The sequence below is a fragment of the Prionailurus bengalensis genome, chromosome A2 (assembly GCF_016509475.1).
Source record: "Prionailurus bengalensis isolate Pbe53 chromosome A2, Fcat_Pben_1.1_paternal_pri, whole genome shotgun sequence".
Classification (NCBI taxonomy): Eukaryota; Metazoa; Chordata; class Mammalia; order Carnivora; family Felidae; genus Prionailurus; species Prionailurus bengalensis.
Genome location: NC_057348.1, coordinates 150,669,574 through 150,683,699, shown reverse-complemented (window position 1 = coordinate 150,683,699; position 14,126 = coordinate 150,669,574). Strand labels below are relative to the sequence as shown.

Here is a 14,126-nt window from a genome sequence, read left to right as displayed (position 1 = left end):
GTGTTGTTTCTCTGTGATGGCAGAGAAGATTAAACACTCTTGCATCCTGTGCTTCCATTGTATTTTCTCTCTGGGGGATTCTTCTCTCGGCCGTTCTCTTTTTCTGTGCAGTGTCTAGTGTGAAGAGAGGGGCACAGTCTCCTCCCACCTTAGAGGAGTTCTGTGCCCAGTCCCAACTAGAAGAGCCCAAGGGGAAAGGAATGCAGGTGTTGTCTAGGCTATAGACGTGGCTCACATGTGGCTCCCCAGGAAATGACACCTGGGCTGGGGCCACCGCCCTGCCTGGTGATGAATGGAGAGTCCTCCGGGTAACCTCCCTGAGACGCTAAGACACCAGTGCATGTTGATCAAAGATTTAGAGATTCTAAGTCATGGTTCTCCTATGGGCACAGTCAACACCGGGAACCCTCCTGATGCTCTAGAGTCCAAACTTCTCCAGAATGGCATCCCCCAGTCAAAGCTCATATTGCTTCAGTGACTTTATTACACAAAGTATACCAGACTGTCCTTTCCATTCTCTGTTGTCCTGAAAAACAGATGAGTAAACATATAAGAAGAATCTTTATATAAATTAAGAGCAAAGAGCTCCCGAGTGGTTCTCCTGAGCACAAAGTATATACGCTTCAGTGAAATCAATTTTGGGTGTTTAGGTGCCTTTTTTTTTTTTTTCAACGTTTATTTATTTTTGGGACAGAGAGAGACAGAGCATGAACGGGGGAGGGGCAGAGAGAGAGGGAGACACAGAATCAGAAACAGGCTCCAGGCTCTGAGCCATCATCAGCCCAGAGCCCGACGCGGGGCTCGAACTCCCGGACCGCGAGATCGTGACCTGGCTGAAGTCGGACGCTCAACCGACTGCGCCACCCAGGCGCCCCTAGGTGCCTTTTTTAAGTTTCCTTCATAATTCTTGGGACCAGTAGAGTTGCGACTGTCAAAGACGTGAGTTCTAGGTAACGTTTTACCTTATTGTTACCATCATCTCTGCCGTTAGCTCTGATGTATGTCTTCTTAAGGAGCATTTAGCTTATTACCCCCAGACACCACATGGGAACCCACCCTTTTCTAATCACTGACCTGGTTTCTTCCCCTCCAGCCAGTACCCAGCTGCAGAGGTGGTCAACTTCGGCACCTGGTTCCTCTTCAGCTTCCCCATCTCCCTCATCATGCTGGTGGTCAGCTGGTTCTGGATGCACTGGCTGTTCCTGGGCTGCAAGTAAGTCCCAGGGCCCTGCCAGCAAGGCACCGAGGCTCTCCCGTCCATCCAAAGTCATGGTGCGCACCGTGGAGAGCACTCCTCGGGGAGCCACCAATAACCATGGAGGACGCATGAGGAGAACGCACCGTACGAGATGGGGAGTCAGGCGTCACCTGTTCTAGACCCTCTAAACATACATGGACTCTGCATTTCACTATGAGCTCCACAGTGGAATGTTCTTAATTCCAACTAGCTGGTTAAAGGAACTGCCTGATTTAGAACAAGTGTGAATGGCGGGTGGTTAATGTAGTTTCATTTCCTTCAAAGCATACGGAGTAATTTGAACTAATTTCTAAAGAAACGTGACTCCAAGTAGAAGTTTCTTTAGGCTTTGTTTTATACACATGACTGATTTATACTTAGTCGTTGTGTGAAATATGCTCATATTTCTCAGAACCATAAGTTAGCTATTCCTCCGGCAATATAATTTCTAACATTAATCTGCTTAGGAAGCCTTTTCTTCATAACCATAAGTTGACCAGCCTCAAACACATAAAGGGAAGATACACATGATGCTTTGATATTGGTCCATGGGACCCAAGACTCCCATTGCTCAGGGAATGTTCTCTGAGCAGACTTTAAAAAAAAAATTTTTTTTTTTAACGTTTATTTTTGAAAGAGAGAGAGAGAGCGCACGCAAGCAGGGGAGGGGCAGAGGGAGACACAGAATCTGAAGCAGGCTCCAGGCTCTGAGCTGTCAGCACAGAGCCCTACGTGGGGCTTGAACTCACAAATTGTGAGATCATGACCTGAGCTGAAGTCGGATGCTCAACCGACTGAGCCACCCAGCCACCCCCAGACTTTTTTTTTTTTTAACAACACAGAGGCTACTATGACATCAATGACAGCCGCATACTTCTATACCTCCAGCGCGTAGAAAACAACCCCATGTAAATACACTTGCCCAAGTCTGTAAGACATGACTTCACACCGACATACCAGATATATACCCAGATAAATATGCCCAAAAGCCTATGGGAGAGGCTGATGAGAGGCTGTGAAACCTGGCAGAAAAAAAAGTTGTAGGGTATCGGGTGCCTGGCTCAATCGGTTAAGCATCTGACTTGGTACCAGGTCACGATCTCATGGTTCATGAGTTTGAGCCCCACATCGGGCTCTGCGCTGACAGCGCTGAGCCTGCTTTGGATTCTCTGTCTCGTTCTTTTGCTCATTCTTCCTCCTCAGTTTTAGAGAGACCTGCTCTCTGAGCAAGAAGAAGAAGACCAAAAGGGAAGCGTTGTCAGAGAAGAGGATCCAAGAGGAATATGAAAAGCTGGGAGCCATTAGGTAAAAATCAGCTATTCACCTTCTCTTCCCCAGGAAAGCATGGCAGGTAAATGAGCACATAAGCAGCCTTGTTCTCGACAGTCCCTTGAGCTGGGGGAGTTTTCCGCAACTATGAATCCAGGCATTTAGAACTGCTACTTAATGCCCAAGTCCGGCTGGCCCAGACTCCAGGTGGCCACCCTTCCCGTTTACCATATTCGAAGTCCAAGGTATAGCCGTGGTGTGGGTGTGGATGTCATACGTGGGGTGGCCGGGGAAAGATGTGCGAGTCAGTACAGCCACACTCTTGCGGACAGGCCCAATTCCCTGTAAAGTCAGCCCCCTCACACTGCTCTGAATGGGCCACCGCTGGTCCACGGACACTCCTAGGGAGCTGGGGCGGGGTGGGGGTGGGGGGGAGGAATCGGGCATCATCAGATACAGACTTGAAGACACCCCCGTCCTCAGCAATTTCCATCGGCTTTCCCCAGTGACCTCGTGTCCCATCTGGGGCCGTTTCTCCGTTGATGGCAATTGGCAGCTACAGTTTGGGCAAAAGGATCCCGGCATAAGCAGTATTTTTATTTTTATTTTTTTTTTTAAATTTTTTTTTTTTCAACGTTTATTTATTTTTGGGACAGAGAGAGACAGAGCATGAACGGGGGAGGGGCAGAGAGAGAGGGAGACACAGAATCGGAAACAGGCTCCAGGCTCTGAGCCATCAGCCCAGAGCCTGACGCGGGGCTCGAACTCATGGACCGCGAGATCGTGACCTGGCTGAAGTCGGACGCTTAACCGACTGCGCCACCCAGGCGCCCCAAGCAGTATTTTTAAATGTTTTAATTTATAAAAGGAATACATGTTCATTGTAGAACATTTAGGACATAAGGAAAATATAAAGAAAAAACTAAAGCCGACTTTTAGTTATTCAGTGTTAACTGTCAACAACTGTTAACATAATGCACTCTTCCTTATATGCTTGTTTTGTGCAAAATTATATGTATTTTTGCTAAAATTCAATCCAAACTAAACACAGTATTATATCTTGCCTCCCGCCCCTCCACTTAGGATTAGGCTGTCGTTATATTCCCAGGCCATTAACTCTGCTATGCAAACATGATCATTAAATGTATCTCATTTGAGCCTACAGTTATACCAAAATGTACCTGATGTCATGGAATATTGCTGAATATGTAGGTTGTTTCCATTTTCAATGTTGAATTCTTAAATAGGTAACATAGCACTGGCATTTCTGGTTATTTCCTTGCATGAAAGGAAGGACCGAGTTGAAGGCTCCAGATATACATCAGCACATTCCCTCAAAAAGGTTGTCGCAGCCCCTGCCCTCACCAGCAGCGTTCGGGGGCCTCTTCCACCGCATTCTCCTCGGAGGCTGTACTGGGTTTTGTCTTATTTTCTTTTTAATGTGTGTTTATTTATTTTGAGAGAGAGGAAGAGCGACAGCAGGGTTGGGGCAGAGAGAGAGAGGAAGAGAGAGAATCCCAAGCAGGCTCCGCGCTGTCTCGCGAACCGTGAGATCATGACCTGAGCCGAAACCAAGAGTCAGATGCTTAACCTTAACCGCGTGAGCCACCGGGCGCCCCGTGGACCTCGTGTTGTTGTACAACCGCATCCCGCTGTGCCACCCTATATCTCCCCCCGCCTCACCTCGAGGAGCCGCGGTTAACGCCATGTGTTCTGGCACCTTCTCAGCCCGCTTCCCACTTCCTGGCAGCCGCTCAGCACCGTGGGCTGGTGGCTCTGAGCCCCGAACGCAGGAGCGCCTGCAGCGAAGTGAAAAACATGCAGACTTCCCGGTTCCTGGAGCAACTCTTTCTGTTGTATTTCGTAGCTACCCTGAAATGGTAACCGGATTTTTCTTCATCCTGATGACCGTGCTGTGGTTTACCCGGGAGCCTGGCTTTGTTCCTGGCTGGGATTCTTTCTTTGAAAAGTAAGTGATGTTGTCTCCTCCTTAAGGAGACACCCCCCCCCCCCCCCCCCGCCGCCCACATACACACATAGAGTCTTCAGTCCCACCTGTGTCCCTCCTCCATTCTTAAGGGCAGCGCTCTTCTGTTCCCTGGAAAGTCCCCTCTTTTAAGGGAAGCCAGAGTGTGGGGTCAGGAAGAAAATGGCCACGTGGCCTCTGTGTGTCGCGTTGGGATGTGGTGCTGCCCCTTACCAGTCGTGTGACCTTGGTCTTGTTACTGGAGCTGCCTCACAGGCGGCTCTGAGGGTTCAGGATCAGCTGTGAGAGTGGTGGCTGAGGCCTTGGCAGGGAGAGGCAGGCAGAGGCCCCCGTGCCACCCCGGCAGGACCTCGGAGGGCCGGGGCCGCCGCTCGCTCTCAGCACGGCTTCTCCTTGGAGCAAAGACACACGTGGAGGTGTGGCCCTTGCAGGAGAGAGAACTCATCCTTTTCCCTTCCCCTTCACCGAAATCACTCCCGATGTCTCCTTCTCTAGGGCCCGTAGATCCACACTAGACATCCACCTTAGCCAGGCCCAGACTCCAGACATCGACCGCTGCCCATTAAACCCACCGCTGGCTAGTGGGGCAACAGGTGCAGGAGGGAAGGCTGACCGCCCTCCAGCCTGGGTCCCAAAGAGAGGCCCCGCGTCCAGAGGGACTGTTCTGAGACATCGTGCTACCCTCCTCCTCCAGCCCTGCCTGTCTCTTTGCTAGGAAGGGCTACCGCACGGATGCCACAGTCTCCGTTTTCCTCGGCTTCCTCCTTTTCCTGATCCCGGCAAAGAAGCCTTGCTTTGGGAAGAAGAGTGACGGTGAGAGAAGAAGTTGGGGCTGGCCCTAGTCAATAATACCCAAGTCAGAAGTGGGGGAAGGAGATTTACCGAGTGCCTCCCCCGTACCCCACGATAGAGGCAGAGCCCTCTCCCAAGTCATCGGTTCAGCAATTAGGCCCTTACTCCACGAATCCCACCTATTAGGGTTCATCTGGCTCTACCTCTGTCTACCTGTGATCCAGGGCAGAACCAGGAGCCTTCCCGGGGGACGGAGCCCATCATCACCTGGAAGGACTTCCAGAAGACCATGCCCTGGGAGATTGTCATTCTGGTGGGAGGAGGCTATGCTCTGGCTTCAGGCAGCAAGGTAACTCTTGAATTCTGTTGTCACTGGGCCGAAGAATTTTCAAGCTGCTTTACCTAATGGCCGTTTCGCTTCTGGGAGGAAGATTCAAAGGCATGGAGGGAGAGGTGAATGGTCACCCAAGGGAACAGTCCAGATGGGAGTGGCCATCCCGTGTCCTGTTCCTGCCCTGAGCTCCTAAGCTAATGCTGCTGGGAACAGAGCTACAGACCAGCTGAGCTATGGGCTCTTGGCACACGGGCGCTCACACCTCACTCACCGGCCCACACTGCCACAAGCAAAAGATTGGATTTTATAGCCATCTCCCTGTGGGCGTGTGACAGTGGTGTTAGGAGACGTGTCTGTAAGGGCCCGGAGACACCCTGCACTGACACACGGAGAACTACCCCTCAGTCAGTCCTTACGCATATATTGAGCCCCTTGGGAGAATGCACGCTAACGCTCAGGCATATGCTGTAAACGCGCCCTGATTTCCTGACTGGGCAGAACTGGGATGAGATCTCATAAAGGGGGCCAGTGGGAAAGCGTTAGCCCTTCCTGAAGTAGAGAATGATCCTCACAATGAGTCAGGTTCACACCGTTTGTCCTTTGACCTTTGCTATATTCATTAACTTGGCTCACTTCTGACTGCCCATTCATTGAGAGCCAGTGCTATCTGCATCACTAAAAATAAGGTCAAAGAATCCTACACTTGGAAGGAACCTTGGAGGACACTGGGTCCCATCTACCCAATGAGAGAATTCCCTGCACGACACCCCTGGGCTTGAACACCACCAGTGACCGGATATTCTTGAGCAGGGAACAGAGAATTGTTCTTTACATTCAGCTCAGGTCCTCTGTCTGTCTTCCACTATTGGCTCTGACTCTGTCCTCTGGAGCCCCATCCTAGGTAATAATTATTAAAATAATAAAAAGTTATTAGATCCCCTTAGATCTTTTTTTTTTTTTTTTCCTCTCTCAACTAAAAGTCCCTAGTTCCTTCAACCATTCATCAAGAAATAGTGACCCCTTACCACGCTGGTCTCTCTCCTCACCACTCACTACACTTTGACCCTGACCTTATTCAAACGTGGTCCAGAGGCGGTCAGTCTACTGCAGAGTCAAGTAGTCCTATTACTCCAGCCCCAACTCTCACCTCTGATCCAAGCACCATTCTGTATTTTTATGGACGCTTTGACAAGGCCTCAACGGCACTCATGTCAACACTTATGTTGAAATTGCAGCCAGTTAAAACCCCCATTCTGGAGGTGCCTGGGTGGCTCAGTGGGTTAAGCATCCGACTCTGGCTCAGGTCATATCTCACGGTTTGTGAGTTGGAGCCCTGCATCGGGCTGGCAGTGCAGAGCCCGCTTCAGATCCTCTGTCTTTCTCTCTCTCTGCCCCTCTCCCACTCGTGCTTTTTCTCTCCCTCTCTCTCTCTCAAAAATAAACAACACAATTTTAAACCCTCATTCTTTTAACCGTTAGCCACTATTAAACTTCAAGTCTTTCAACCAATTCTGTATACATGCTGTTGGTATTTCTGATTCCAAGTTCAGAATATCATACTTATCTTTTTTGAATTTCAGTTGTTAGTTTTGGCCCCTGAGTCTAGCCTGGAAAGTTTTTTTTTTTTAAACCTAACTTGTGTATGTACTACAGATAGCATAGTTGATATTTCTGTACAATCTAATGACTCTACTAATTTTAGTAATATAATTCAAGTATGACATAGTGATTCCTACCGAGTTTGAAATCATTTCAGTCTTGACATGAGGAAAATCCAATGTAAAATGCATACCAAGGTTTAAAAAAAAGTAAGACTTCCTTTTGGTGATTTTTTCTAACTTCACAATCCAATTTATCAATTTATTTTTAAATTTATCAATTTATCCTGTCTTTGTCCAGTGGGCCAGGTTTAATGTGCTAGACGAGATAACAATTACAGAGTTCCTACAGGCCTCAAAGCTCTGTACCATCCATGAATTGCTGTAGTCCCCGCATGTTGGATTTGCAGCTCTCGGTCAAGGCTCCCAGGTAAAAGGGCCAGAGCAGAGAGAATTCTGAAAGCCTTCGGTCACCAGCTGCCTATGAGCTCGCCTTGGGGTGCTATAGAGATCAAGTAGCCTTTGACGAATTCAGCAAAAGGGAGAAAAAGCCTGCTGACGATGCGGTGAGGCTGTCTTTAACAGCAAAATATGAGTAGGACTTGACCTTGAGGAGTTATAAGATGTCTCACCTTGCTTTCAGCCCTACTCTCCAGTCCTTTAGTGCGTCTGCAGTCTCCAGGGTACTCAGGGGACAGCAGAGCACATCAACCACAGGACGGAGAGGAAAAGGGAGGGAGGAGAATGCATATGGCGACCTGGGTTTTTTAGTACAAGGATTCAATTGGTGTCCTTCATTTTTTAGGGGAGGGAGGGAATCTTCACCATTGGCAAATGAACAGTTCCCAACCAAATAAGTTATTCCAAGAGGGAATATTCATTTATTGGAGCAGATCGATGTAAATTTTGCTAATGGAAAAGGTTCAAGAGTGGCAGCATGCCTTTATATCTTGTGTCATGAAAAAGCACTGACAATTGTAGATCCTGATGTCAGCCATGATGAGATTGAACCTGAAACAGGTTGGGACTGTATGACTCGGCTTCTGGGTCAGCTTCCCAGGAGGAGGCACCTTCCCACTCAGTGGAGATAGACCCGTAATCCTCTCCTTCGTCACTCATGTAAAGCTTCTAGTGTTCAGCCCTGCCCACTGACTCCCCCAAAACCACAGGACAGGTCATTATCCAAAGATGTTGATAATTTTCACCCTTTCACAGGTGATAAGCGAGCTAGGTTTCAAAAGCAGAAGTGAGGATTACACTGGGGAGTCTGTGTAAAAAGCGCTGTTGACTGAATACCCAGAGTGAGAATGTCAGAAGCTGGAGAGAGTAATGAGATTGACATTGAGGGCCTAGTCGCCCCCAAAATCTCTAGCCCCTACCAAGCCATTATACAATCATAAAGAATTTTCTGGGCTATGGGGCGCCTGGGTGGCTCAGTCGGTTGAGCGTCCGACTTCGGCTCAGGTCACGATCTCGCGGTCCGTGAGTTCGAGCCCTGCGTCAGGCTCTGGGCTGATGGCTCAGAGCCTGGAGCCCACTTCCGATTCTGTGTCTCCCTCTCTCTCTGCTCCTCCCCCGTTCATGCTCTTTCTCTGTCTCAAAAATAAACATTAAAAAAAAAAATTAAAAAAAAAAAAAGAATTTTCTGGGCTATAAAAACTGTCTCTAATTAATCATCAAATCAGTAATGCCTCTGGGTCCAGTCTGCCTGAAAATAGGGAGGCAAATTAGATGACTCCTGGTGGTTCCTTTACCCCCCCCCCCCCACCACATCCCTGACCTTCTGGAGTCTAAGAATTCCATTGGGAATGGGTGTTTCCTCCTTTCTTCTTATTGTATCACCTGTGTTCCTGCAGAGCTCTGGCCTCTCCACATGGATTGGGCACCAGATGTTGTCTCTGAGTAGCCTCCCACCGTGGGCCATCACCCTGTTGGCATGCATCCTGGTGTCCATTGTCACAGAGTTTGTGAGCAACCCAGCCACCATCACCATCTTCCTGCCTATCCTATGCAGCCTGGTGAGTGGGGCAGGGCTCCCAGGTGTCCAGATGGGCTCCCCCGGGCCCAGGGAGCAGTTCCATGGCTGCCCCTCTCCTCTGGTCATTGCCATGGCCTTCACTGATTGGTGCTCAAGCCATAGTTTGGAGATGACGTCTTTCAAAGAGCCACGGAGAAGTATATCAATAAATTAACAGATTGTAGCAAGGCTTCTAGAAAATCCTTTCCGAAAGACAGGATTAGTTTTGAGGCAGTTGTGAATGGGCAAAATAACTTTAAAACCCTAGGATTCCAATTCCTCACCACCATCAAATTTCTTTCTGTCCTAAGACGTAACAGGAGGGCAGGAGGAATAACTACAGAAAATGGAGGCAAAATGCCCCCAGGAGCACATTCAGCTGTAAAGACCGAGACTGTAGCATCACCACCTGCCCCCAATCTCTCTGTCCAGGAGAGTCTGAGAATTGAGGGCAATGCCAGCCTTACCCCACGGTCTCAGAACAGTCTGTTACTGACAGACCAGGGGAGGAGAGCAACTGCCAGGTCTTAGCCTGGCTGAGCAGCGCCCAAAGTAACGCCCCAGACACGATGCTGCGTCTGTCCCATCCACGGGCTGCAACCTAGAAAACAAAGGCTCCTCCCCATCCCCCACAAAATGATAACTTTCAGCTCTTTTTAACCCCAAACTACCCCCGGTCACTCTCTCTGCTCATTGCTCAGACGTCGCCCTCCGTCACCTGTGTGAGCACGGGAGGGCACTTAGTCAAAACCCCTCAACGACGAGGGCAAGGCCATGGGTTCAAATCCCATGCAAAGCAAACATCTTACTTAGAAAAAAAAACCAAACAAACAACCTTGGTTCTGCGCCCCAAGGATGAAGGACCCCCACTCCAATCAAAGCAGCTTATTCATGAGATTTGGGCTCGAAGGATGAATCTCTCAGCTAAGGAGTAAAATTAGACCAGCCCCAAGAAATGAAACATCCCTTCCAGGAGGGAACTTAAGGCCCATGTTTCCATGGGGAGAGAGGGAGCAGCATGAGCCCATTTGGGTTGCCCAGCACTGTATGCCCTTGAGGGTAGTGATTTAACTACCCCCAGCGCGTGGTCTCCAGCCAAGGTTAGCGAACACCAAACCATCATTGAAAGCGTGCCTGCGATGCTGAGCCCAAGAAACGCCAGCATAATCTCGACGCTAACGTGTCTGTGAATTCTCTCCTCTCCTAGTCCGAAACGCTGCACATTAATCCACTCTACACCCTGATCCCAGTCACCATGTGCATCTCCTTTGCAGTGATGCTGCCCGTGGGCAATCCCCCCAACGCCATCGTCTTCAGCTATGGGCACTGCCAGATCAAAGATATGGTGAGTCGCGGCCGCCCTCTTCCCGCCAGCCCCGGCAGCCGGGAGGACTTCTCCTGAACTTTATCATTTTGTGGCAGCGCCTGTGGTCTGCCAACACCCAGTGCGGTGTGGTAGAAAGAACGGTGCTGGTAAGAAGGCTTTCGGTTTGGCCCACAGGCACCAAGGATAGCAACCACGTCCTCTGCCCCCCTACTCTGGGAGACAGTGGGTACACGGACAGACAAAGCTGGGACAGACACGAGACGCAGCCCAGTGGGATGAGGCACGAGTCTTTGCCTCCGTTTCTTCACTGGCCCAGCAGGCATGTTCATTCAAAAAGCTGCTGGCTTACTCATGGGAGCCGAGTGGGAGACACCACAGGGGCCCAGGGGAAAGGGAAAGGGGGGACGGCGCAGGGAGGGCCTCACCAATTCTGTTTCACTCGAGTCCAAACTCGTTCTCCGCGGCCCTGTAAATATCAAATGGAGGAAAGGAAGCAAGAGCTCCAGGCCAGGAGCAGATATTCAGATCCTTTTCAGCTTTCAACCCGCTCACCTAAGCGCTCTGTAATACTCCGGGGAAGGGAGGTCACCGCCATCCCCCCCCCCCCATCTCTTACTGCGCGACCCTGTCTGCTCAAGAGAGTTGAGCTCGGCCCCAGCTCTCTTGTCCCCCCAGCCGACTCTCCCGGGTGCCCCCACCACTCACCCCATCCCCCCCGCACCTTCTACCCTGGAATCGAGTGATCAGAGACAGCGCCTTTCAAGGGCACCAGGTGACAAGAAGTGAGCGAGTCCTGGGCGCTGACTCGAGACTTCAATTTCCTCATCTTCTAAAGGTGGGGGTGCCAACCAAATGTTCTACATGGTTCCTTCTAAAAGATCAGCCCCTTTAGAACCTGCCCCCTCTGCTAGGAGACAGGGGCGGCCCTCCACGCCCAAAGCCCAGGGGGCAAGGCCAATTAATACGTCTAGGGCCCTGCCCACAAAGCAGGGAGCCAACACATCTAGTCACTTGCCTGGAACCATCTCCTCACAGCTTTCCCAACTTAATGCCAGCCCTTCTTACTGTGCGTTTTTCCATCTGGCCCTGGCTCGGCCACCCATCTTGCCCCACACCCCCCGTCAGCCTGTGAGGCTCAGTTCCGTGGCAGAAACGGGAGGGCTGAGTCGTGGAGGCGACATCCCCTCAGCGGAAAGAAGCAAAACTAGCTCGCCCGCGTCACTCTCCCGCCGAAGGGCTGAGCAGAGGCAGCCGACCTGGTTCTCCACGTGAACCCCACGTACACAACCTTCCGGAGGCCGTTCCTTTGGGAGGGAAAACACGGTTAACAGTGGCAAAGGCTTTGTAGAACCTGGCCTCTCCTACAGGTCCCCCTACGTATCAGCACGTTAAAGGTTCCGAGAAGTTCCTGCCTTCATGCACTTCCCTATCACGCGGGCCCCCTGCTTGGCGTGAGTCTTAACAAACGGAGACCTGGTGTTCCAAGCACACACGTGCCAGGCCTCCATTTGGGAGTGGCGGCACTGCAGGTGGAGACGGTTCTAGTGGCCTCGCCCATCCTGCCACGCTCCCAAGACACCCTTCGTGCAACACTACGGACCCCAGGCAGCGACTGCGACAGACCAGCGCCAACCCTTGGGCGGGGGGCACAGAGGAGCACCCGGGGTCTGTGCTGCTGCCCGCTCAGTGACTTGGGTGGGCTTGGTTTGTGTCCTACAGGTGAAAGCTGGCCTGGGGGTCAATGTCATTGGCCTGGTGATCGTGATGGTGGCCATCAACACATGGGGAGTTAGCCTCTTCCACTTGGACACTTTTCCAGCCTGGGCTAAGGTCAGTAACCTCACTGATCAGGCCTGACACAAGCGGGCACACAGCCCAGCCAGAGGAGCCACCAGCGCCGAACAGAATCTGACCAAGAAAGCCGCCAGGAGCACACAACCCCCACCGGAAGATTCCACAGCCTGGCACCCCAGGTGACGAGCAGGAAGCCTCCGATGCTGGGACGTTAGTGCCTTCTTCTCCGCCCTCCTTCCTCAGCACTGTAGTTCAGGAAAACCTAGCACCGTTCTCACGTCCTGTATCTTGGGCTCTCCAGGTCTGAGGACAGGAAGAGCAGAAAGGCTGACTCGGTCGCCCCTCAGAGGCTAACTAAGCCTCACAAACTAGCCTCACTGGCTTCCATGTTATTCTTAATACCTTAACCCCTTTTTGGAGTTGGAGGAGAAATCAAATCATCCCACCTGTGTAGTCACATCTCCTCTTTCGGAGGAAAATCTTCCCCCGGAACTTTCTCCTCAGCGTTTCTATCCTAAGTTCTCACCACAAAAAGGCGATCTTGGCAAGTCCTCTTTGTGGCGATCAGTACTCTTTTCTCAATTCTCTGATTCCCTTCTAAGCAGCTCCCTTCAATGGCTTCTCTTTACCCTTGGCACCAAATTCCCACAAAGAAATAGCGTCCCCCTTTAGAAAGAGGCTTGTACTGTTCTCTTTGTCCAAGGAAAAAGAAGTAGAGACAGAAGACACACTGAAATCAGTACAGGTATCCCCGGCTTTTCAAAAGTTCTGGTTACGCCACTTTGCTTTTACAAAAGACCCACGTGAGTACCCGTTTTCGCTAACCGGAGGAGATCTGAAGAGGATTTTTGGATTTCTGAGAAGAGTCCAAGTAGTGTTCAGTGGTTTTGCGGCGAGCGCAAAGGGCGAGGGGCAGTGCGCAACCTGAGCAACTGGAGTGGTGCCACTGGGCCGCCTCCCGGGGAACTGCACCCAGCGTCTCTGCGCGGAGCTGCCAGAGCTGCGAGCTGCATCTGCGAGCGTCTGTGCTGTATGCCCATTTACTTCGCACACCCGTCAGCAAGAAGTTCCTAAGGTATCAGGGAAGCCTAAGAGAGGTTATTGCGGAAGTCTGGAAACGCTCAAACGTCTTTCCACATAAATTAACGGCAATTGCCTCTTCGCTTTGTCATTTTGGCTTACGGAAGGTTTCATAGGAATTCTCTACTTTTGGAGAGTGGCGGGGGCACCTGTCTCTCTCTTCGCTTTCCACTAATCACCAACACCACTGCATTGGTTGAGTTGGGAGGGAGAAAAACTTCCATACCTGTCTTATTAAAAAGGCCAAAACTATCATTAAGACCACAGTGCTATTAGCGATATCTGACTGGCTTTCTTTTGGATGTAATGAGTGGTTTGTTCCTGAGAAAGCAAGTACAGAAGGCCTCACACACCAGCCACTTCCTACAGGGAGCCCCTCGAGGGGAGAGACGTCTTACGTCTCTTCAAGTCCCCCGCAACTCATACAATATAGTAAACTAACTACTTAATAAATGTTTCCTGTGAGAAAAAAATCACTTTGGAAATCAAGGCCTCCTTCTTCCTCTTGAAAAACCAGGCCGTTTTCTCCACGACAGATGTTCCTGCTCCATGACTGGATATAGCTCCCAATCCCCCTGGCTTGGAGACATTACATAGTTCTGATTTCTACCACCACTTACTTGCTAAGTAGGTCTTACTGGAAAAGGTACACCCTAGAGCTGCTACGTTGTTTTACTTGATTTTAAGTTAT

The 14,126-nt window shown here is 50.5% G+C and overlaps 1 protein-coding gene across 2 annotated transcripts in view; it reads left to right on the top strand.

Annotated features, from left to right (window-relative positions):
• SLC13A4 (solute carrier family 13 member 4) overlaps positions 1-13,907 on the top strand; it is a 45,665-nt gene extending 31,758 nt beyond the window's left edge. Inside the window, exons 9-16 of one of the 2 annotated variants that reach the window (XR_006298603.1) lie at positions 1,094-1,213; positions 2,441-2,542; positions 4,374-4,475; positions 5,209-5,306; positions 5,510-5,634; positions 9,074-9,235; positions 10,509-10,579; positions 12,281-12,299. Coding sequence is in view for 1 of the 2 variants with exons in the window: in XM_043589634.1 (XP_043445569.1) it covers positions 1,094-1,213; positions 2,441-2,542; positions 4,374-4,475; positions 5,209-5,306; positions 5,510-5,634; positions 9,074-9,235; positions 10,442-10,579; positions 12,281-12,418 (985 nt within the window). In the remaining variant the exon portion in view is untranslated. Of the gene's footprint in view, positions 1-1,093; positions 1,214-2,440; positions 2,543-4,373; positions 4,476-5,208; positions 5,307-5,509; positions 5,635-9,073; positions 9,236-10,441; positions 10,580-12,280 lie in introns of both variants that reach the window. The other variant, XM_043589634.1, reaches the window with a different exon arrangement.
• The last annotated feature ends 219 nt before the right edge of the window (positions 13,908-14,126 follow it).